A 26,236-nucleotide genomic window follows, 5' to 3' on the forward strand; every position below is an offset into this window, starting at 1 on the left:
TGAACAGTTAGTTGTAAACCACCGCTATAACCGGCGATGAGTTATACTTCTATCTACATTGCGTTCTGTTTACCCATTGTATGTAGTGTATATACGACAGATTAGTAAAAAGGAAAAAAAAAAAATTCACCCATAGTAAAATGACGAATTCAGATCCTTAGTCCATACCTTATAGTCTGTTGTTTTACAATTTAATAACGATCCTAACAAGCAGGGTATCAATTGATAATTGGACCTTTTGACCTCAACAAAGTTTTAGGAGGAAGCGCTTGTATTGTAAACTACGGAGGCCTATACAAGAGACGATACAAGAAATATAAAATAGATTACCAAGTAGAAATTTCGAGAAACAACGTCAAAATATGGTGAGAGAATGTCGAAATTTCGACATAAAAAGAAAGCGAAGTCTGGACTTAATCTATATATTTTATAATTCTTTAAATATCCTATCTAGGTAGGCGTAATAAACACGTTAATTTACTGTGAACATCTCGACTTGGTATTGTTTACTTTGAAAACACATTGGCTTAAGAGATCAAAATAGAAAGGGTGGGGGGGGGGGGAGTGAAGAGGGTGAGAGTAGGTAACAATCTACTTCAGACTAATAAGAACCAAATTAACAGCTAGGCGAAATCTGTGAATCTACAGCTGAAATTGCATTTGAATAAATTTGCTAACTAACGAAGTTTTTCGTTATTTGTTTTAATTTTATTTTTATAAACATTGGGGTGCCTTCTTTTGGTCTGTAAGTCCTACAATAATTTAATGGTACATTCATGTACTTCAAAATTCATCAATCTTCAAAAAATCCTCAGAGGTTAAGGACCTATTGTCTTGGGCAGGGGTTCAGTAGGGGGAGGGGTGTTCGATTCCAAAGAAACACCCCGCCCTCCGCTCTTTGTACGGTCATGATTGTGATCCTGAGGTCACCGTCATGTAAACGAACACTATACAAAAATAAGTAGAAGGAATTTACTGAGGGTTAAATTAACGAATTCCCAAATTTTGTGTGAGGAAATGTCGCCTATACAGACACAAAGATGAAACCAGAATGGATGAGGTTAGTAACGATGTGTGTGGGGGGGGGGGGGGCGGGGTGTGAAGCAGGGGAGCAGAGGGTTTGAACAGGTGGAGAGTCCATCTGGTTTAATTTACCGAATATCATGTTAGTAAACAAACTGATTGCATGTCGGCACACAAATCAGCATTCCCAATGTATAACTTCACTGATGCATGATGGGAGGAGGCGAAATCATCAATTTTTTTTGGGGGGGCGGGCGGGTGGTGTGGGGGATTCAAAACGACAAGTAATAACATGACTATCGTAACAATATTTTTAATCGTAAAACGTTGACGAACATCAGCGAAATAATATGAGACCAATCAATGAATAAAATGACATAGAAGAAAGTAAGTTTAAAGTAGTAAGTTGTAATATCTGAGTATACAATAAGCTTTTCACATGGAGCAACAATGCAAAATGATAATAGAAAATTATTCTTTTCTTAAGTACAGATTAATAGCTGGCTGAATTATTTACAAAACCATAGATTGAATTAATAGAAAGTAAAATGACTTTTTAGTACCAGCCAAATACTTCTGACTTATTGATAAAGAAATGTTTTAATAATGAGTGAAGCAAAAGAGAAAAGAAAGTGTCAGTTTTCAAAACATGGCAAGAAATATAAAAAAATCGAACCAAAGTATTAATTGAAGTATGGCTGACTGTAGATAATATTACAGTATTATACAAGTTACAATTAAGAAAATTAAATATAAAAAAAAATATTTAAAATCTCTTAAAGAGTATTTATTTAATTTTATTATGCAACGCCAATCTGAGCACTGTATATATATATCACTTACAACCTGTTTTGCTGATATTCTTTTCATTTTTGACGAAATTTGTTTTAGTGTGATGTTGACATTGATAGTTGTGGTAGATATTGTCTGCAGCGTGCCATATATATATATATATATATATATATATATATATATATATATATATATATATATATATATATATATATATATATATATATATATATATATATATATATATATATGCTATAATGAGTTACAACTTGATCATTACCGTCATGTACATTTTAATATTCAATTCAAATGACTTATCTGTGTGCATTTTTATTATTATTATATCCCAAAGGATAAAAGAAATGAATTGTTGTTAAGTACAGTTTATCAGTTGGTTGTTATTACTTTTACTAAACCACAGAGTGACTAAATTAATTGAAAGGTTAGTGACTTTCACCAGCCAAAAACTTCTACCCTATTGATAGAGAAATGTTTTAGTAATGAGGAATCAAGCAAAAGAAAAGATCAGTTTTAGTAACATGGCAAGAAATAATCATTTTTATAATTAAAATGACTGACATTGAGCAACTATTTAGTCTGACTATCTAAGTTGTTTACTGTTTGCGGTTTCTGTAGCACTTCCTGTTTTCAAGATATTTACCATTACATTATTTTAAAGTCTCTGGGGTGCTCCTTTAAGTTTAACCTGGCGATGACGCAATCTGAACGCGTCCAACAAACAACAGGTTATTGGCTGAGTATGTACAGTATGTATGTGTGTATGTGTGGGTGTATGTGTGTATGTATGTATATGTATTTTAGATCCTCCTGCAAGCAGGAACTCGCGAAGAAGCCTCATTGGCTTATCAAAACCACAAGCTGACCAAAGTCAGTCTCTTACATTCATATTAAACGTCCATGATTATGAATTGTCAATTGTCAACAACTTTGTAACTGGACGACCTACATTAATCTTGGAGTGATTCGAACTGGGGACCTTATGATTGGAAGGAACCGGCGTTAACCACTGAGCTATCACTCCGATAATTCACTCCGATAATTCATATCCGAGGATTCAAATCCATTACCCTCTGTAGTTATAGGCTATCTCACATCTCCCCAAACTTGAAATATACAACTAAACAGCAGACGGAGACCACAAGACATATTGTTGTTCTATTTTACTCTTCTTTAATTAAAAGAGGTTTTCCTTTGTCTTTTCTCTTGTTTTCTTCGTCTTGCATGTGGATTTGATTTCGTTTATACCCGCATAATTCATATTGGGTTACGTACAAATCTAGGTTGACGATCATGAAACTTTCAAATTTCAATATCAAATTAATACATTAGTTCGGCTAAGTGCGTCCAAAGGTTAGACAACCGAAATTTTCCATTCCAATCTCAACAAACAAACACAATTCGATATCTCGGTCTCGTTTCAAATAACAGCAATTACAAACTGTAAAATATAAGGGCTATGTACTGCAACGTATAAGAGAAGAAAAGATGAAAGAAAAAGGCAACGAGTACTGTGCTTGAACTTAGGAGTTCTTGTAAAATATTGATAACGAGGAATAATACATTCGATAGCATAAGAAATAGAACTTGATTTACCTCAGCTGTACAATATGTAAAATGTTACAAATGTTGTGTTCTTCGAACTCAGAAACTCGTATAACAATGTAACCTTAGGAACAGAACACAAGGAAATATATCGACTTTATTCGAGAACCTGAAGGAAGAATTAGTTATTGCTTACTCAATTATCTTACTTTCAGCGACGCAGTTTACCACGCTAATTGACCACCCACCCCGACACCGGAAAGGGGGGGGGGGCGATTTGTAACTCAATATTTCATATTTTCAGAACAATTTTTTTCAAGCAATGCAATGAAGCAGGCGGCGACAATTTTCAGCACCATTGAACATTGGTCTGGCAACCTTTGACCCATCATTCCCCCGCCGGGATCCTTAAAGGGCTGAGCAGTTTGGTTTCAACAGAACTTAACTCGTAGGCTTATAAATTATGTATTATAATAAAGAGACATCTATCAAGAATTTCAGATTCCAGTTACCAAGTTCTCATTAATTAGCTTGCTTACTAATTTATGACGACGAAAATGTGAACATTGAAGAAAGGGAGTGTTAACTATGTTGATTAGTAACAGTCTTATATTGAATAATATACGTGGAAAATGTGATAGCCAGATCGGGAACTCCCCCTTTTTGAAAAACAAAATGAAACACATTTATCAATCTTACGTTTTACCATTTCCCATCTTGCCAGCGTCCCTAATACACCACCTGCGCCCCGTAGGGTTTAGCCCCAACCCGACCCCCCCCCACTCGTCCGCCCAATCCTCCCCCTCCCATAACTTTTTCAGATCACACACAAATAACAAATAATACCTGTTCATCAAGCCTATAGAGTTCTTTGAATACCACATACAACTTAGAATATTATGCTCTTTCTGCTCATGGCCAACGGTCTGACCTCTGATTTGACCCCACTGAATATTCAACACTGCGTGGTCGGACTTTGGTACTCTAGACTTTGTTCCAAAAATCGATGCAAATATATGAACGTCGGTCTCATCTCTGGGTCTTCATCCCAACATTTCCCCATAACTTTGTAAACTTTCTCGGAACAGAACCTTGGCTTGGGAAGGCGATAACCAGATTCGATTTTGCTATAAATCTCTGAAGCCTGAACGCCTATAGATAAACGAAAATGAAAAAAAAAACGTTTTCAGTAGTAAATAACTTCAAATCAACCCGGAAGTGAAGGTAACAAAAACGATCACTTTATTAAGAAAGAGAAGGAAACAAATTGTTTTGGAAATACTTGAAAGCTACAAGTAGAATTAAATTCCAGAGGTATTATACACCAAGATGTTTGGTAAGGGGAGGGATGGGGTCGGGGGGGGGGGTAATAAAGGCAGAATTTAAGGAAGCACATTTTCAGCCTAACCTGCCGATTTCTTACGTTGTTTTTAGGAGGAACGTCTCATCTATTCCTCCATACATACCAATGCTTATATCAAAAAGCCAGACTGCGATCATGAACAACTAAAAAGGAGACGAATTTTCAAACAGTCTTTATCATATCTTACGAAAAATTTCTAACCACCTACCTGAAGGAACACAAACATTTCTCCACCTTTGGGTTAGCTATACGCACTAGCCTGACAGAGTACTGTGCTAGAGAGTTCGACCACAACTGACATTCATTTCCAACCTTCAACAACCGATTTAAAACAATTATCAAAGTAACTTTACTTGCCCAACTGAGGGCGTCTTAGCTTGTCCAGGGAAAGAACTCCATGATTTATCTTAGTCAATTTAGTCTCGGAAAAAGTTCAGGAGCGTAACCACTATAGTGAATAGTTTGAAGGGTTTTATTTATTCTTTCATCATTTTAGTGTTATGTTGAAGATTTTCTTTTATCCTTGTAAGTAATCTGTTTATTATAATGTAGCTGCTTGAATTAATCTTAGGATTACCGTAATTAAAGGGCGTCATAAAATTTAGCTTTGTTTGCAATGCAAGAAACCTCGACCTGTATACATCCAAATCGAAAGTACTGATTGGAATCTACAACACCTCCCTAAACAATGTTTCTGTTTATACCGTTTGAAATCAAATTTCGTATGAAACGCATTCCTTGTCGGATTTCAGGGGCGTCCATTCGTTTGCAGGATTGGATTGGCAAAGATACCGATACAAGCCCTTCATGAATGCATATGCCAGTGATCAGTAGCATCATACATGTTTTACATTGACTGTTATATATACATCGTACCCTCCTCCCCACCCACCCCTAATATATATCCAGAAAACAAATTGGTTGTATATTTATTCCAATATTTATTTATTTGACATTGGCACGTCTTGTCGACGATACAATTTGTATAACCTTTGAACAAGGTATTCGAAAATGTTTGTACCACTCAAATGTTTTAATAATCATTAAAAATGTGTTGTTTTAGATCATTTCACTATTTCAGTTTTCGTATCTATTGATTTGTTTAAACAACTATTTACTAGAAGTTATTGGATGGGCAGAGCCATACTTTCCCCCAGATGCTACCGTTAGTGGTGCCACTGGACCCCTCAAATGTCCCATGGGGTCGACGCCACTGCCTAATCTAATGAGCAGATGAGGCGAGAACTCAATATCAAGGGGCCTCCATAAACACTTTATATTTGAGGAATTTCGTCTATAACAATTGACAGGTCATCAGCACTGACCCCAAATTTTAATTAACATTTCACAAACGTGTTACAATCTTGAAAGATGTTATCGTCAAGAACTTGTTGACACTTGAGCATGACCATTATTGGACTTTCAATTTTAACAGATTTCGGGGCAATATACTGGTGACCTTTTACTAATGGAGCGGGGGGGGGGGGGGTGCGTTAAAACGGAGCGTAAACACCGGTATTAGACCCACGGGTATATATTACTGTCACTTCAAAGCTAATGTACATTTATGCTATAAACTCACATTTTAGGGTGAAATCTAATTACCTTACTCCTGAGTTTCAGTTTTATTTCAGGAAAAAAACAACATTTATCCATAATACATGCCGGATGGATAGTCCTTCCCTATTTGGCGACTATTAACACTTAATGAGAGTAAACAACTTCATGTTAACGAAATAGGTGGGATAGAAAAGACTTCCGTTTACAAATAAAGTGGAATATTATGTTTCACAGGATATGTTCATGCACTGCTGTATAGCTGCATAACATCCGGTTGAAAGACATACGTGTCATTTCGACGCGGTGTTGATTTCCATATAAACTTAGGAATGAGACTCTATACCCAGAAGGCTGTTGTCTGCATTATTTAAAGGGTGTGAAGACTCGCGCAAAAAGAAACGTATAATGCCGGTAATCTGACCTAGTTTCGAATGAGGTGTGACAGAAGTGTTAGACACCACCATCGATCCCAGAAAATACACACACAACTTGCTACCGTCGGTAATTAGACACTAGTGTACAGTCAATACATATACAGCTACGGTCAATACCCACAGCACAGTGTACAAACAATACAACGATACTGTCTGCATTTTGTAGCGACAAGAGAAAAACTTGACTTGCAAGCAACGGAAAGTTAACTTCTTCACAGGGCGGCACGCGGTTTGGGCGAGTCTTCAATGCCTTTAAACATCTAGTGTAGTGTACGTACGTAAGTTTATTTATTGAGATATCGTAAAACCCGGATCATACCTGCATAAGGTACTTCCCCTCTTGTAAACACTTCAAAGAGAAGAATCCCAAAAGACCAAACATCTGATTTGATGCTGAATTGCTGTTTACAGATTGCTTCCGGTGCAGTCCACCTGATGGGAAATGGTGAATCTGGAAAGGAAGCGAGAACAAAAAATGGCTTTAGTAAAGTTTTACCGTGAACAGTTAGGCTTATATCATATTTGAGTATAAGGGAGTATATTTTAGAGGCTAGGACTTTAGGCACAACATACAGGATATACACTGTACAGTGGCAGTATATTACATATACCGTATCACGTGACCAAGTCAGAAAGTGGAGTAACGGTGTACTAGCGAAACCTATGAAATTGGCCCGCCCTCTAAAAAACATTCTAGCTGAGAGAATACCTTTAAGTTTTAAATGTTGTAGACCGCTATCAGTATAATGCTGTTTTCCTTTACTGCAGTTTACATTTTAAGGAATGACCCTTTAAGCCGGTGTTCGTTGATTGAAGTGACTGGACGATATAGTCTAATACACAGACTATTAAAGGTCAGTTCCTTATATAGGAGCAACGCAAAACTCAAAATGGAACACATAGGAATCTATATATGCCCTCAAATGACATGTTTATAATGTACACGTGTTAACAAAATGTTCATGGAAAAATTGGTGCACGGTGAATGTTTTCCAAACGTGCTTTGCTGTTTATATGAAGTTAAAAGGTACACATGTCGGAAGAGTAATTAGAGTTGATAAGACAATGAATCAATTTTAACACTGAGGAACTGACGTCAACAATGTCAATGTAGCCTTAAAGGAGCGTTCCATCGATTTAGCATACTTTAATGGTTTACTAATCTTGACAACCGGACTATAGCTATAGAAACATAATTAACGATAATCTCCTTTTCTTCCTTTTTCTTAGACGTTTCGAGGCTGAAATCTGACAAAAGTAGGCCTAATTCGGAAAATATCTTTTTTAGAAAATGTTCGGAAAGCCTGTCGATATAGTTTCAAGAGAGAGAGAATAATAGATATAGAATATATCCTGCTATTTTTGCACAACATTAAGAAAGAAAGAGGGATGAGGGAGGGTTGGTAGAGGGGATGTGATGGGTGCGCCGAGGTCTCAGCATCCTCCGACATGAATGAAGAATAAAGACTGAACAGTTAAGTTTAAAGAGTTAAACGAGAGGTAATAATTATAATGAAAACTTGCCCGATAAGTCACAAATATTTTTGGTATCTGGTTTAGAGTGCGCGTGTGCTCATACCCCCATAACCAGCCTCGCCTCTATCCCATCATCCCATCCCATCCCCGATCCGTGAACCTTATACTACCTAATACCTTATACTACCGTACCTTATTTTTGTCATACCGTATCTTACCTTTGTAGGTATAGCATACGCCCATTAAAAGCCCCATTGACTTACACAGTAAATCACAAAAGTAATGTGGTCTAGAGAGAAGTTCTCACTATATAGCTAATTATCGCTACCCATCACCTGATAGCTGACAACTTGGCCTATCATATGGTACCATCGATTTTCCGTACCATGACCGCGCAGATTTTTGGCTCTCAGAGCCTGAAGTTTTCGCCACTTGTAAACAAACCTCTTCACTCAGAAATAAACCATTTTCGTACGCTGCTCCTGGGAAGCCTAAAGGGGTCTAAAATTGCCTCAATTGACCCAAATTTTGTTTCACCACATGCATGTACTTCCATTCATTCTCATCAACATGCAAGCCACAAAAATTGATAACAGGTCAAAAAAAGATGTTCTCCTACTGCTTTTTGGCACTTTTCCTGAAGGAGAGCAATCGGGCGGATGATATAGACTCTAATAGGAGTATGCCACCTGTAATACCGTTTATGATACTTGTGTAATACCGTGTAGTACTTATGTCACACCGTGTCGTACTACTTTAAATACCGTGTATGACTTTTACAACAAAGAGAAATCAATCATATTGTTATCTGTTTGAATTGTCAGGGCTCTATAACAAAATAATGTTAGAAAAAAAAAGAAGAGTAATATATGATTTACCCTCTTTCGTTTGATGGAATTGATCGGACACTACCCTCGCCAATCCAAAGTCAGCCACTTTGACCATATTATTCTCTCCCACTAGAACATTACGGGCTGCCAAATCTCTATGAATGAAGTTCTTCATTTCCAGATAACTCATTCCAAACGCAACCTGCATTCACGAACAAAGGTAAACCAGGATTTGAAAAGAAATAAATACAAGGATAAAAAAAAGAAGTACAATATAGCAAGAAGTAAAACAAATCTAAAAATAATCTTGAACACTGCAAATAGTAGGAATAATAAAAGTGCATTGTATGGAATTGATTTGCGGTCCCATTTGAAACTTTTTACGGTTGTCAACAACCCAATGCCTCAACTATATACATTCCATACATTCCATGTAATACACACACTTCCTGTTATCGAAGCCAGCAAAAGAACAACACAAAAGACAAAAAGACAAAAGAACTGTTTTGTCTTTTTAATTCCTTTCAATAATTCTCCTAGTATACAGAGAGGAAAATTCCTTCCTTCATAAGGTCCAATGGGTTCACGAACTTATGTTGACCCTGCATCATCAACAAATCAAAACTGAATGAATAGTTCACATCTAACTTTTTGGCGGTGGATGGTGAAGTATTCGGGTTGGAGGGGGAGGGGGCGGTACGGGACCGCTGAAATACGATCTTGTTGCACCTTTGGAGGAAAGTCATGTGGTTAACATTGTTTTGGGTACCTTTTGTCAGTAACGATAAAATGATGGATGCGAAAAGAATAGTATATCTTTAGAATCGGGACAAACAGACAAAGTCAAGTGGCATATTCGAAATATTTTCTTTCAGAATTCGCTTCGATTATGTTACAAAGTCAGCGATTACCCATGCCCAAGCTCCGACTAATACTGTATTTGTCTAACGCCATCAGACATTCAATCCTCTTATTGAAACGTTCTGTAAATCTATGAGAATATTAATTGTATTTACAATCAGCTATCATACGATAAAGCTACTTATAGCCTGTGACGGTGTGACTTTCTCGTTTTCATCGGAATTGTTTTGCCCTGTATAATTTAAAGTCAACACTGATGTCCCTTTCACATTACCGTATATACGGTGGCCCAGAAGAGACATTGAAAGAAAAAGGAAATAAATTGCGACTTTTTATCTTTCATATACCTCCAGGGCCTACGTATTTTCTGAAGTTTCAAGAGGACAGTGCTTTGGCTAAACGATATTAATAAATACAGGATGTAGCCTATAGGCTGTTTTGACGTAAAGGTGCAATTAATATAGAAAATGGCAAACGATTGATTCTTTTTTTTTTTATAAAGATCAGTCTAAAGTTGTCATAAATAATAATGGATTTGTTAGGCCTTTACCTGTGCTGCAATATCTACCAGGGTCTTGTAGTCTGATGTTTTCCCGTCACCTTTTCTTAAGTAGTCCAATAAACTGCCTTTACTCATCAGCTCAGTCACGATGTATATGGGCTCCTTCGTGTGTTATACGAGAAAAATGAAATATTAGGCTTAGAAACTTTATGTTTATCCCAATTAAACAATAACAAAACCAAGTTTAAAAAAAAAACACAATCACGATAAACGGAGATAGTCTATGGTGCATTATAGATTACATTATCTACATGTAGCAGAGGCGCAACCATCAAAATGCTTTCTCATATATTTTTTTCAAGATTTTTTTTTTCAATGTAACAAAATATTAATTTCACAATTGACTTAGAAAAAGGAAGAAAGAATAATTAAAAACATTTTAGTCAGGGAAAAAATATAATGAAGAAATTCCATAAATGTTGTTTGATTCTACATTAATTAATAGTAATTGGTTCAGCCTCCAGCTTGGCATAATATGACCATAGCTGCCTATTTAAACTTGTTATTACTGAAGACCGAGTGTGTACTACAACCAAGGAAGTTGTAGTTCCATGCTTCCATACTTCCTTGCATCGACATTAAATTGGGGACTAAACTGTTGTGGCAGGGCAGCTACTCCCTTTGTTACGGATTTAGCACGTCTGCAGGCCATTGGACGTAGCCAAGGTAACAATTCCATGGCTCAAGTAGGTTAGTTCATGGCTCAAGTAATTTTAGTTTCGAAAAAGTTGACACTTTCGACTGACTGACTCCTGCAGCGAAGTGATTGCCATCAACAGCGAAGCCAAATTGATCCAAGCAGGGAGTCAGTAGCTAGAACAACTCCCTGACCCAAGGCAATGAAAATCCACTTTTCGACTGAAGGAATAGAATGTTGTCGATGGTTTTGCAATGGCGGGGGGAGAGGGGGGGGGGGGGTTGGTGCGCTCAAGGAATTCCCCGAAGACCCTACGATTTTATAATGATTTTTGACCTGAGAGTACCGGATTACTCAAAGTTCGACGTTCTGAGATACACGATGGAAAAACTGTTGGCGAGCTCGTCAAGGGATTTCCCCAAATATCCGTCAATTACGTAATGATATTACAATTAGGAGCTGTCACGGATCGATAGATTCCTGGTACACTAGAAGCAATATACAATTGGGCTATATAGTACGCATACTCATAGGAAAATTGAATGTCTCCCCATTTTTTTCTTGCCAAACTCGTTAACTTGAAACCCTATTAGTGGTTACGGCATGTATATACGTGTGTTTCGATCTGCGGGTATATTTCATTGCTTGTGGATACAAGAAACAAACATGTTAATACAACGAGGGGAAGGACCTTTTTGTGTTTTGGTGAAACCGATGGTAAATTGGGGTTAAAATGTATTCGACTTCCCTTAAATTTGAGGTCACCCCAGGTGAAGAACTGAAATGCTTGTAAACTTGTTATGTAAATAAATCAAACTAATAGTGAGCCCCAAACCACCAATGTTTGTATCATACTGCAAACGGGAGAATCCCCATTTTAAGAGCGTATAATAAACACAGCTTCACTTCAAAAGGACTTCCAAGGGTTTGTACCAAGGGAGAGAAAAGCGTAGATAGTTGGCACTGAGAATGTGAAGGAAATACAAAGTGGTTATATATTATGCGTTCTATTTTCTCAAATCAAACTGTTTATGTATGTCACAATTATACCGTAATACGATTGACGAACCTGTGTGGAACAGATACCGTAAAGAGGTACAAGCTTATCGTGTCTCAGTTCTTTCATAATTCTAGCTTCTTCCAGAAATCCCTCCGTGGACATTGAGGACTGTCTGAGAGACTTCACAGCAACTGGGACCCTATCTTTCCAGATAGCTAAGACAAGAAAATTGAGAATAATAAAGATGAATAATAATTATCGATCATTTTTATCACTTAATTAAATGATTTTCACCGGTTATCTGAGGTTAATGAGAGTATTTCTGACGCGGGGTGAGGTGGGGGTGGGCTGGGGTGTGGGTGGGTGGTGGTCTGGGTGATAAACTGTTATTGACATGGAGAGTTGTGGCCACCAACGAGGAAGAGCCAAGAGGGCTTCCATGATGTCTAGGCCCCGAATTCTTCAACATGTTTAAATATGTCTTGCCTTCTCCCAGCGATTTTCAAGCATACTACCTTATGCACTCACTACCACGGGTTTTATACGCATCGGCCGGTCACACTTAGCTTGTGCATAAAATAATACATGTGTTTCCACCTTCCTGGAATAAATTAAACCAAATTTTACTATGATCCATTTTTCATTCACATTTAAAGCAAACTTTTGCTTTTAAACTCGTTTGAAACAATAACATCCCTATATGTTTTAATCCAGGAGGACATTTTAAGTTTTCCGTAAAGTTAAATTATGTCGGTAATTATGTTTCGGGTGGGCCTATATAGTAGTGAGTTATTAAATTCATCTTGACAAGAATGACAAAATTCCATTCCTTCCGGGTTTCCACTTCGACGTAGCGTGAGAATATAAAATAAACTTCAGGAGTTCATATGTCATTGATATTGTTATCTTCGTGATTCTCTAGCAAATTAATGTTGTATCTATCTCTTGGTGTTCGTTTGGAGCTCTTTTTAGCACTCGCTTTCCAATGTATTTTGTACAAAACTTGCTGCAGAAATATTTATATATCTCTATCTATATATAATTATCCGGCATTTTGACCTTTGACCGATGAAAACGCCCACGTTTGAAACGATGGGACGGGTTTATACACATACATGAATATGATCTCGTCGGCGACGAGTTAAGGAATTTAATGTACAAAAATGTGACTTTTGGACAAATAAAGACATTCTTTTGTCGATATTCCATGTGCTTTTGTTGTGGCAATACTACTACAATCAGGTGTTTGAGCATCCAATTTGTGTTTAAATTTCGGAAAAGGAGGTTTTAATGGATATCTTATCCTCCATTTAAAAAAAGTTGGACTATTTTACTGAAGATCACTTTGCAGGGTAACAGCCCAAAATAGTCTACTAGACTATTTTGGTTTGTTACCCAAAGTGATCTTCAGTAAAATTATGCTAACCATTGTTAAGATTATTTGTGTGTTTGATTGAACACGGTTCATAGCACGTAGTATATAGAATGATTGTATTTATGATATGTCAGTGTAATACAAAGAAGGGCAAACACGCTACTTGACCCTTGCAACTATAGCTAATACAACAATGAATGCGGAGTAAACTGTCTCGAATATTAACACACTTGAATCAACTAATGAATAAAATTCCTTATTCAGAAATTATATGAAGCGCCATGATCATTTCAACAGAGATGATCATTTCCTTATTCAGTCAGGTGACCACGTTTCCATATTGCTATTTAGTCGTATACTATAGAATTTATAATTCATAATTTTCATATTTATGATTTTAGAACAAATTAGGGATAAATTGCTCTCAATTCCATTATGAAATTGGGTGAACGTTATAATCCTCATACCTCGTGCACTTATTTGGCCTATTAAAACCAAGCTTTTTTTTTGCTTTTTATCAATAATTTAAATAAACCTATATCGATCCACTACCTCAAATGAGATTGTAATTGTTCAATCTAAGACACACTCTGATGTATCCACTAATTGGAATGTTAATGAGCGATTCATTACTGAATATCACTCAAAATATTTCTCAACATTTCGTCGCCCGGACACATTTAAACAGCAACGTTGACATCTTCAACTTTTCATTTTCAAATTTTTCCTGTTTTAAAAAGAATTAAATCACTTAGCTTACTAGCTTGATTTATTATGGAACTCACGAAAATAACAGCATAGACAATATCGAAAATAACGTTGTGAAAACACGTGAAGGTATATAGCTCAACCTTCATGTAAATAAAACATGTATGCATACTTTTTTCAAGTTGTTACTGTCTTAAAGTGAATTATAAATGACTAGTCAAGCTTATACTAGCTTGATTTATTGTGGAACTCTAGAAGGTAACAGCATAGACAATTTAATTTAAAAAACCTGGAAAAACAAAGCCGCTGTGAAAACTCTTAGAGGTATAGAGCTCAACCTTGATGTAAATAAAACATGTATGCATACTTTTCCAAAATTTAAATTGATAAGTTGGTGGTTACTTGTCACTTTTTGGCGTGCACCAAGTTTACAGACCGGTGCTATAATTTCTGGCTTACCTTTCCACACCTCCCCGAACGAGCCTTCTCCGAGTTTGTGAATCCACTTGAAACTATCTCGTTCGATTTCCCAAACTGATCGACCAAGTGTTTTGGTTCCAGGCTTTTCTCTTGGACAGGCCTTTCCCAATCGGCATGGTAGATCCTTTGAATTTTCTGGAAAAAAAGTAAAAAATAAAAGAATTATATTTTTGACCGAAGGGTTGGTCATTACCAGAGGCGGGTCCTATATTTTATAGGGGAGTGGGTGGTCTTGGGCTTGCTGACACCGACCCTACTGGGGGAGGGAGTGGGGGAGATCTATTCCCCAGCGACATAATTAAATGTTAGATGTCAAATTGTACATTGAGATGTATATTGAGACTATGAATTAGATCAATAGGCCTAATCAACGAGGTTTAAGCGGCAGTTTGTGCTAATAATTACTTTTGAATTATTGTGTGAGGTTTGAAGGAGAACGGTCATATTCAAAATCCTTGGACGCGAGCTTCTCTGTCAAATGCGGGAGGGATTTGATTGGGTTGCTTCGCCTTAAAATAATAATTCTCGATCCATTGTATCATGGTTCGTATCAGCCAGGTCCTATGGTTCTTCTAAGTTCTTGATTTAATGGTTAAACAAATGTTGTATTAAATTAGTCTCAGTGTTTCTCTGTCGCATAAGTAATCAGGTTTTCAGTGCAAACTAAAACGAGCGTAAAACAAAACATTGTACCTAATCCATTCAACCAAAATACCAAATGAAGAACAAAGAAAGAAAAAACAAACATAAACGTTTCAACAAACCTTTGTAAAACTGAACGAGTTTCTGGACGGATTTGAACTTTCTTTTCTTTGCCATGAAAAAGCTTGAATCTTTCTTCGAAAACATAATTCGATAATGTTTAATTTTGAGGCCTTCTGCATCCTTTTCACGCATAGAGAGTGAGTAGGAACCTTCAAGATTTGAAAATATGAATGGTGGTAAGGGATAATATACTTAATAAGTGATTATGAAACTAAAGTATAAAAAATGGCACTAAGCATATTGTAAACATATAGTGTATGTATGGTGGTAAGGGATAATATATACTCAATAAGTGATCATGAACCTAAAGTATATATGAACCTAAAGTATACATAAATGACACTAAGTAAATATAAACATAAAGTGTATGAATGGTGGTAAGGGATACTATATACTAAATAAAGTGATCATGAACCTAAAGTATATATGAACCTAAAGTATACATAAGTACACTTAGTAAATATAAACATAAAGTGCATGAAAAGTGCGGTCATTAATGTTTTATGTTTCCACTTGATTGCTATATAGGTTAACACGTATAACAGTAATTAACGATCGCCTTTACATCATGTAATAGGGAATACGAAACATACGGACAATGTTTCATACAAGACAATTACACCAGTCATATATAGTTACCAAGCCAACAAAACAGGACGAACCTGTTGAAAGTCAGACAATTGTTGAAAATTGTTTCAACGGGCAAAGTTTTAACCAAGATTGGTAATTGGAAGCATATACGCACCCTATTAATCACACCCTTGCAACGAACGATATATGCGTACTAGCAGTGTGTTCTCTTCTTAGTGGAAATGCACTTTCTATAGGTGGATATATTATACTGTTTACCCTTACTGTGATAAGCAAGTGGTATACACAAGCAATTATTGAATAACCATAATAATGGTCTTTTATACAGGGTTACGTTAGCAAGTTATCGCCTCACCAATATGCGACACATAATACTGGATTTGATATTACAAAAATAATTCCTGTTAACTATAACGTAACTCGGTGTTCTTTATATAGTTTACCTCAGTCCCCTTCCCTTTATAACATGATTTCGTTTTTCTCTTTTATCCCTTCCAATATTATCATACCTTTCTCAGTGTCGCTATCTCGTACTATGAAATCGCCAGTTTTCAGTGCTGGGGCCAAAAGCAAATTGTTTGCGTCAAGTTTTGTCGTGTTTTGGAAGAACCATCTATACGCAAAAACAAAATTAACAAACGCATTAATAAATTCTGTCCTGTAAAAGAAAAAAAGTCATTGAAAGGTTCATATAAGAAAAAGGCACATTTCCCCACTAGCCTACCCACCCACCCCCACCCCCAGAAAAATTTCTGCAAGTGATAAAAAATAAGTTTCGAAAAGGAAAAATAATATTTAACTACGCGAAAGAAGAATAACTTGTTTTGGCATTCCTCACGACTCTTCCCTATAACGGTGAACCCATATACGTCGACAAGCATGAAACTACTTTAAAACGGTTAACGCTTTAGGTTTTGTATATTCTTATGAAATACAGAAATGGAAAAAGAAAATTGCTTAGTGTAAACTTTATTGTTCATTTCACATTAGAGTTTGTAATGTTAATATATACTTACTCTTCAGCCGTCAATGAATTTACAGGCTGGATATAATTACAAGGAACGTAACCTTCATCTGTAGAGTTCTCGTTTATCGCTAACCACCAGTCACCGCTAAAATCAATTATTTAGAAATGTAACTGACATAACAAGAAGAAATATCGTCATGACAAATAAAAACACACATTAAAATTTTATATCGTATTTTAATACAAACATTACTGACCAATTGAAAAAAAAAAACCGATTGAATATATTCTTAATCACATTATATTCCTTCCGACTGGAAATAGATTATTATAATTGCCCAAAATATAAATCGAGTGATCAAAAGATTTTTTCCAAGGACAAAGGGAACGGTTGATGTGTCAGTGTTGTGTAAGAGGAGGTGCTGTTTTTGGCCCTACTTATATGTACTCATGACGTCACAATACATACCACACCCTATTAATGTCCTAATAGATATCGGTATCTAAAGATCTACCTGGTTATTTCTCGCATGCAAATTTCCTCAAAAACTTTTATCCCCCCACCCCCTCCCCAAAATACAGCTTCATGTGCATCCAAGTTTATTTTATTATATGCCAGATGATTATAAGATGAACGTAGGTATAAAGTCCTATTACATCAGAGAAATGACCTTTTAATTGTAGGACATGTTTTCATTCACAACGGATGAACTACCTAGTCTATAACACTATAGTCAGCTCCAGATTACTTTTATCGCTCAAGAAATAAATGTTGTTGAAGTTGATCCGAAAATATTCTGTTGTTCATATGAACGTAAGAGCGAGTTATTATAGAGAAATGGTTTGTAAAGTATGTATCAATAAATACGTACACGTTGGTCTGATTGACCGTGCATGGAGACGAACTCATAACATTTGTTACCTTACATGAGCAATCGAGACCTATAGCATATTTTAACATTTGAAAATCCTTGAAATCTGATAATAAATATGAGAAATATTTCAGTTTTCCCATATTCCTATATATAGTTTGATTTCAATGGACTCTAGCATGTCAGCATTGAAATCGTGCGTAAAATTTTCCTTGAAGTGATCAAACTTAATTGTTGTTTAATTTTGACGTTACCTGTTGTCGGATATAGATAGAATGTCACCCTTTTTAAATCCCAAGTCTCCCGTTTCTCGTGGCTCGAAATCGAACAGAGCAACATATTTGCCCTCCTCTGTAAATGGAAAAAATTCCGGGATATTGATATAATCGAAGCATCGAAAATTAAAACGAAATACAATGTAATATACCTTGTTACGAAACATATGTTATTATATACTGAAACCATAGCAACAGTGTCTTTATTACTTTATGTTTCACTTCCGGTCCTTAACATAACTTACATGAAAACTCATCCACTGTCTTTTTGTTTTCTGCTCCAAATTTCCTCTCAATCTTTGAAAATCATTCGGTTCTACTGTATGAATGGATATATACATCACGGCCGTGTGGAAAGCCATTTTAACATTTAATCGGGAATTTTCAGATATCTGAAATTGAATTTGAGATATCTACAATTGAATTCGAGATATCTGAAATTCTATTCGAGATATCTCCAATTGAATTTGAGATATCGGCAATTCTATTTCAGATATCTGAAATTGAATTCGAGATATCTGAAATTCTATTTCAGATATCTGAAATAGAATTATAAATATCTTGAATCCAATTTCAGATATCTCGAATTCAATTTCAGATATTTCGAATTCAATTTCAGATAGCTGAAATACTCTGGTATTTCGAGATATCTGAAATTGATTTTAACATATCTGCAATTATTTGTAGATATCTTAAATAAATTGGAGATATCTGTAACTTAATTTGAGATATCTCAAATGATTTCGAGATATCTGAAATTTCTTATTAAAGTTAAAACGGCTTTCCATACGGCCGTCTTGGCCACACGTGATGTGATGTTAAGATTTACTCATTACCTTCTACCCCGTTGCTATGGACATCTGCTTCCGCTTGAATGTTCGTCTCGCCATTTTCCATTTCATTGTTCTCTTCCGTTTTGTTTATGTCTTTTGTCTCGTCCATTGTCTTGGTCGACTTTGGACTATCAATGTTACTACTTGTATCATTCGGTGACTGATCTGCCATGTTTAAGGGAAATTCCCTTGAAAAGTTAGAAATATTTGTCTAGATAGTAGAAATCTCCTTGTTCTATACTGCGATAGCCGCAGTGGTTTATATACTTTATCCTATTACCTGTGGATATAATCATTTGAAAAGAAGATGGAGAAGAGAGTATTAAAACACAAGCAGTGATTGATCAACAACATCTGAAAACAATATTGATTAAACCAAATCCATGTCAGGATTATGACTTAATGAACATCAATATATGCGTTTCTTAATATTCATGATTTCATGATGATAATAAGGTTTACAGTGTTTTTACTAAGTTTTACTGAGGTATTTTTTAATTTGAATTTTGGTTTGAATAAACTGGTACCGTATTGTTTTATTTAAATACTGTTCTTTTGAAGTATCCGTTTATCTAACCCGGTCGCGTAATTTTTTTCCTAGGACGAATAAGAGCATCGGTCAATCAAATCCCTGGATTCCAAACATGTGACGCTTTTTCAAAAAACATGTTCTGAATATTTTTTCCTAGTTTTGACCCCAGATTATAAACGACAATCCTTCATTTTCATAGAAATTGGATCCCTAACCCACTTTCTACACCATAACTCTGATTTCAAACGAATTTGTAAATTCCTGAAAAACCTGAAACCCTTATTCGTCAGGAATAAAAATTAGGCAACCCTGTCGCCTACTCGGCGTTTGTTAAGTCGGATTCCCTCTTCATCCCTCTCGTCACTTTACTGTTAACAGTCACACATTCCACGGGAGTTATTGTTATTTAAATAAAGCCTTCATGACTTCATTGTCAGCTTTGCTTTGTGTTGAACTTACGATCATACCGTCCACAACTACCGACGGTCTACTGTTATCTAGAGAATATACATTCCAAACTAAGGCAACATTCCATAACGTGTACCCGACTATATAATGTCATGATTACATTCCTAATTTGTTCTGCCAGATGAAATATCAGATAACATTATTATATGTTATTTGTTTATAGTCAGAGACAGCGATCAGTGCCACCCCAGAAATATGGCATAGCCTATGTAGGCCTAGAACGGTAATAATTTTAACTTTGTTGTTTGGTGCAATTACTCTCGTTGTTGATATGTTAGGGCAATTAGATTGAAATAGATTGAAGTTCATCGCAGCCACGCAGGGGTATATGTTACCGTGCCCCCCCCCCCACCACGCCCTCCTGTGTAGATTACTATCATTCCTCCCCCCCCCCCCCCGCAGGCATCTGTGCCACCGTCATGTGTACAAACACACTGCAAGGTACAGGAAATGAGAATTGCACCTCAATCATCGGTTACCCCACCAGTTCAGAATTCATGTCTATGGGGTCTGCTTATACAGATTGTACATATGCAATGATTAAATGCTGGAATGGACAGTCGCTGTGTCACACACAACGTATACAGTCGATGTAGCCTATACAAAACCAATACAAACAATCGCCATACTTCCTTGTTTAAGCGATCTTTCATTGCCAATGGTTTTACCCTGAATTCAAAGGTCACGTGGTATAACACGCCAGCATATACTTATAGCAGAGGTAAAGGTTATTGCCAGATCATTAATGTAAACATTAATGTAATCTTTCAAAGCTTAGAACTTCTCTGTCTTCTCGATGTGCCGTGTTTCATTTTGATTGTCATGTCCACAGATATAGTGCCAAACTCAGCACATAGTTACGTATATACATTATGTATTGCCAATAAAGTTAAACAATCAATAAATCGATTAATCAATCAGAAAACATTTATATAGCGCCAATATCAACAAGAGTTATTCAAAGGCGCACACACATATTGAAAACTCTCTTGTTTAATAAAGATATCCCTTCCCCTTACTCGATTAGTGCTTCACAATGTCTGTTCGTATAGTTTAAAGATGAGGAATCAGCAGTTTATATCGCTGAATCGGCAGTATATATTGATAACAACGATGATGCCAGACACAACATTTTCCACGTACGTTGTTTCCGTAACTAGTTCTCAAGCATTACTGCGCCGTTTTTTGGTTTTCACTATCCATATTTTAACTATTCTCTCCGCTCTCTATCGAACTTCAGCAAAGGAAAGCTGTGACGTCACGCAACATCCGGTATACAATATTGTTGGATTCCGCTGAGACGACTTAACATCTTTAAAGAACGTGCATGTGGGGCTTAATGTCATAGCGATTAAAGCGGTGTGCATACCTCATGCTCGAATGTCAAAAAGGGTGGAGATGTTTCAACGAAAATAAAAGAACCAGAGCATTATAATATATAGACCGCAGTGCGTGACAGGGCATCAGTGGCGTAGGAAGGTACTTTTGAGTGGGGGGGGGGGCTGAAGACTGATGGCCGGCCTGGGGGAGGGGTCTAAGGGGAGGGGGACACCCCTCCCCTTTGGAATTTTTTTTGCATTTCCAGGTGGCCTCAGATGCAATTTGGTGCAATATAGCACACTTCAACACCCACTCCATTTTGTAAAGAATTTTGCATTTTCACCTGGCCTTAGATGCAATTTGGTGCTTCAAATGAGATTTTTTTCTCATTTGGAAATGAAAAAAGGGGTTTTCTGACTTGCGGAGCGGGGGGGGGGGCGGAACGATACTTCCGCCCCCCATATTTTTCACTGGGGGCTGGCGCCCCCAAGCCCCCCTCCAGTTCCTACGCCCTTGCAGGGCATAGTATCATCATATTAAACCAAAATGTGGCGTTATTATCGCTTCCTCAAGAGAAGAAGGGGAGGCCACTTCGGGCAAAGAACGTATACAAGTGCTAGGAGGATCCCCAAATAGCAGCAAAGAAGAGTCAAAAGAAGTAATACTTCGATTTATAATTAAGGAGGTGAGGGGTAAGGGTGGTGAGACGGGAGGGGAGGGGGAATGTTTAATTGGAGCGTTTACTTGTAAACGCAATTCAGCAAATCCAGGTCATATTTTTTTAATAGAAAGCTTCGCTCTTTTTTTCCTCGGTTAGCAATGAGTGATGACGGTTTACCGGTAAGGGTGGGGAGACGGGAGGGGGAGGGGGGAATGTTTAATTGGATCGTTTACTTGTGCAAGCAATTCAGCAAATCCAGATCAGATGCTTTTTAATATGAAGCTTAATTCGCTCTTTTCTTTCTCGGTTATTAATGTGATTGCCAACTGTTCATGAAACTCTTTCCCATGCATTATTTGATATACATATTAATATACGAAGGCCTATAAAATACAAACAAATGCGTAACACTTACTGGGCGTCACCAAAATAATACAAAACAGTCGTTGTTCATTTTAGGCTGTAATTCGTTGCCTTCAACCAACTATGGCAACATGAAGTGTACAACATAACACTTGAATTAATTGGAAAATATCTTTGGCAATGACCTCCAAGGAGATGTAGACATAACTGTTAATATTTCATTATATTCTTTTATATCTTAGGAATCTATTTCAGATGAGTAATTTACATGTGCCTACATGATTGTACTTTTATTAATATGACCCTGCATGCGTACGTTAACACAACAACTCAGTAGCAGTTGATTTAATTACATAAGGTAATGAGGTAATTTATTAAAGATCGAGTGTTTGCGTATAAGGTATGTAATCATGGTTTGGACCTGTTGGAACTTTCGTCACAAGATATAGTTATTTCTAGCCTCCGAGTTCACAGATATATCACATTGATCTTTATAAACAATATGTTCAGAATTGGTCTTAAGATGAAACTAAAGATAATTTGATCTTTATCTTATAAGTAGTATTCGCAAGTGTTAACCCTTCATCAGAACGCGAAAATGACTAATTTAGGTTTGTTTCCTCAAAATTTCCTTGATAGGAGGGAAATGAATAGCCCAATGTGACCAGCATTAGCCTGTGCATTTGCGCTTCTTTATTAGCCTACAGATTTAAAAACAAAGTAGTAGCTGTTATATTCACCCAAAAATACAGATTGCACGCATTTTATGCTTTCAGTTCGACATAAGGTTATATAAGGGCCTACGCGTTGAGAAAGACATGGTTTTACCAAGTTTACTCCATAACGGTTCAGTTATAATATGATACCACCAGTTGCAACATATTGAGAATCCACACAATACCTACCTATATACCCACATACTGAGTCAATTATTATGATCAATATGAACATCAAATTCGCATTTGACGTTTTTATCCACCGACACGATTTCGCTGCCAATTTGGCTGGTTACGTCACAGGGAAACTATCAACCTCGATGAGAATTGTAAAGGGTTACTTCCCCTAACCTACTGGCTTTTCGATTTCATTTTGATAACTTTATGAAGTATCTTTATGCTAGATCTCATACGGATATATAGGTCATTTATCGCGAGTGCAGCATTCATTGCAGTTTATTAGCATAATTATGCACAGTGAACAAAAAACCTCTCCTTAATAATCAACACTGCACTCATGACCCAGTCCAAATGTCTTCAATTTATAAGAATATATCAATTCCGGTTTCTGCATTTTACTTTTCATATTTCAGTTACTGAATTTCGTTTTAATATATGATGTGAACGGTCATTCAGAATTTGATTTTAGAGAACACTGTGGCAAGTGCAGGAGGAGGTGAGAGAGGGGGTGGGAGCGTTCACACCAGATATCGCTATTATCTAACAATATTGTGATAAATCCATAAATATTATTTAAGTATCTTTTAAAACGATGGGATTACTCCCACCTCCACCGTCAGTCGGGGGAAAAACCTTCAGTCAGGAAATCTTTGCAAAAATTCAAAAGTATTTAATCGCAGAACATTGCGTTTGCATCTAAATCTAAACCTTTACAGTCTAAATAAATGCCTCAGAAATGCACCATTTGACGTCTAATCTTGTGATCGCATTCAACCAACCTATACCGTAGCCACGCCCCTTGTTCGTATACGCTACTTGACCCGCCTACATCCAATCTATAAAGGTTTCATGACCATCCCTAAATCAGTTGGGAGAATCCGGAGTCCTCCTTACCCCCACCCCCTTTAAAGTCCTGTAAATATCGCTGTCATGTCTAAGATCATTTATTTACATAGGCGTAGGAGACCAATTTGATTGGGAGGGGGGGGGGGGCTGTAACGACTTGCCCTAAAAATATAACCACAATTTTTCGTTCAACATGTGTATGTGCATATCATATAGGCATTCATCGGTTATTACACCACATGCCAATAACATACAATCATTTTCCGTGCTATAACCTTTCCATACTGGTTAGAATTATTGGGGAAGTCGGTACAATAGTAATGATAATAATAATATAAGTTTAAACATTGAAAAACACATTGCAAATTAGATTTCTTTCAGTAGGTGCCCGACAAATTCTAGCATAGTGAACGAATGTTTTCAAATATATTTGGTTGGGGGGGGGGGCTGCAGCCCCCGCCTCCTACGCCTATGCTGATATATGCAGTCGAAATTTAAAATCGTATTTTAAAATCGGTTCAACGATTCAATCGCACAAATTTCACGAGCAACACTAATGACGATTGTGTTTATTTCAACATTTACCTATTGCATGTTCCATGCAGGTCTTACTTGGGTCCTTAATGCAATTACAGGTGACAAAGACACCTGCTGGATATGCTAATATGGCCGCTAAGGATAAAAAACTTACAACTCATGTTTTACAGTTTGGGGCATATCTATTTGCATGATATTTATAATGTCCAAGACTGTTAAATCTGTACGCTATACCTGGTCTATATGTATAAAGTCTGATGAAACACCGGTACCCTATGTGCCTTCCCCTTTCTATACTTTATAAGAAATTGCTGTATGTGCGATTTCTTTACGGTGCCCAATGTTACATCATTGAGTGATGCATGGACGTCAGCAAAGATAAAATAAAGTGAAAGGTGGCAAGCAAATTTAGCGGTTTCTAAAATCGGTTAACAGCTCAAAGAATTAACCGGTACCGGTTAACGTTAATTGTCTTACATTAAAATAAACCGTTAACAGTCTAATTGAAACATTGGACCATGGCTTTTCCAGGGCCAGGGATCTTGGGATCAATAATTATTTAAGAGTTGGAGACTTGGTAACTTTTTTTTCTCTTTGTTACTGTGATAATACTACGCCCCCTCCCTCCCCCACCCCACACAAAGGACGCCCATGGCGTGATGCATACTGCGCAGTAAGGCCACAGCGATAATGGACTTTGGTCAAGTTTCAATTGTTCAGTCCTTTTATGAACTTGTTATATATGATATACGGCTATTAAGAGCTAACAGAATATTGAATAGACGTATGTTGGTAGTCTATACTAACACAGACGTATACAGACAGGACAAACAATACAACAGTTTTATTATATTTATGATGTTATGGTCAATTGACAGTTAATTTGTTGAGACTTACCTAATATTGAAGTCTAAAAACAATCAAGTTTTACGGTACATCATGATACGAACAGCTGGTAATGCGTGTTAACCTGTGGTGCGTCAAAAGATGATGTTGCACGTATTATTACAGACATATATGTACTGATTTCGATCTCTGTACTCTTTCAGACTTCAAATATTGAATCACTTAGGACTAGGTTCCGAAGAACTAAACCCTCTGTATTGTTCCGGGTAAGAAACCACCTGCGTCTGTCCTTTACTACTTCTAATTACACACACATTTTACCTGGCTTGTGTAGATTTACCCTCCCTTGAACAGCCCACACATACAGACAATAGCGTACATGCTTATCTTAGATATAAAACTATAACGTTGATTGTACAGGTAAACATGTAGTCTGAAGTTCATTTCATCGCAGTAACTATACTAGATATATTTAACTTCAGCTCCTTCATACAATTGTCGACCTTTGGTTTATATTATCATAGATCCTTCTCATCATGTGTGTCATGATATGGGTGGGTTTTACGATGGCATGATAATAACATAATGGTATAATAAACGAACATTTATACCTCTGGTTATATAGTAGGCAAACGGTGAGAAGCCGTGGATATAGTATAGGCCTATAATATGATGATCGATGACTTAATATAAATAACCTATTAAGACCTAATATGTAGGTGCAAGATCAACAGCTCATACTACGTACTAAATAGTGTTGTAACAAATGTGATGAATAGATATAAATATGTTATCGAATA

At 36.6% G+C, this 26,236-nt stretch overlaps 1 protein-coding gene across 1 annotated transcript; it reads right to left on the reverse strand.

Moving 5' to 3' along the window:
- Positions 1-1,411: 1,411 nt before the first annotated feature.
- Positions 1,412-25,831, reverse strand: LOC139973604 (tyrosine-protein kinase yes-like). Its single transcript, XM_071980405.1, has 12 exons — positions 25,488-25,831; positions 18,971-19,247; positions 18,114-18,210; positions 17,037-17,132; positions 16,530-16,633; positions 15,429-15,578; positions 14,644-14,799; positions 12,171-12,316; positions 10,453-10,566; positions 9,090-9,243; positions 7,055-7,186; positions 1,412-4,530 (listed from the first exon to the last, which is right to left on the reverse strand). The coding sequence occupies exons 2-12, from the start codon at positions 19,137-19,139 to the stop codon at positions 4,334-4,336; spliced, it is 1,515 nt and encodes a 504-aa protein (XP_071836506.1). The 5' UTR covers positions 19,140-19,247; positions 25,488-25,831; the 3' UTR covers positions 1,412-4,333.
- Positions 25,832-26,236: the final 405 nt, after the last annotated feature.

This window comes from Apostichopus japonicus, chromosome 9 (assembly GCF_037975245.1).
Source record: "Apostichopus japonicus isolate 1M-3 chromosome 9, ASM3797524v1, whole genome shotgun sequence".
NCBI classification, from domain to species: domain Eukaryota; kingdom Metazoa; phylum Echinodermata; class Holothuroidea; order Aspidochirotida; family Stichopodidae; genus Apostichopus; species Apostichopus japonicus.

What these genes read in the sequence shown, in the direction of transcription:
- LOC139973604 (XM_071980405.1), bottom strand. Translation starts at nt 19,139, where the DNA reads ATGGCAGATCAGTCACCGAATGATACAAGTAGTAACATTGATAGTCCA. An exon ending in CCATAGCAACGGGGTAGAAG is followed by an intron (nt 18,211 to 18,970) that starts GTAATGAGTAAA and finishes TTCCATTTACAG; the next exon opens with AGGAGGGCAAATATGTTGCT. An exon ending in ACTCGTTCAGTTTTACAAAG is followed by an intron (nt 14,800 to 15,428) that starts GTTTGTTGAAAC and finishes CTTTTTTTCCAG; the next exon opens with AAAATTCAAAGGATCTACCA.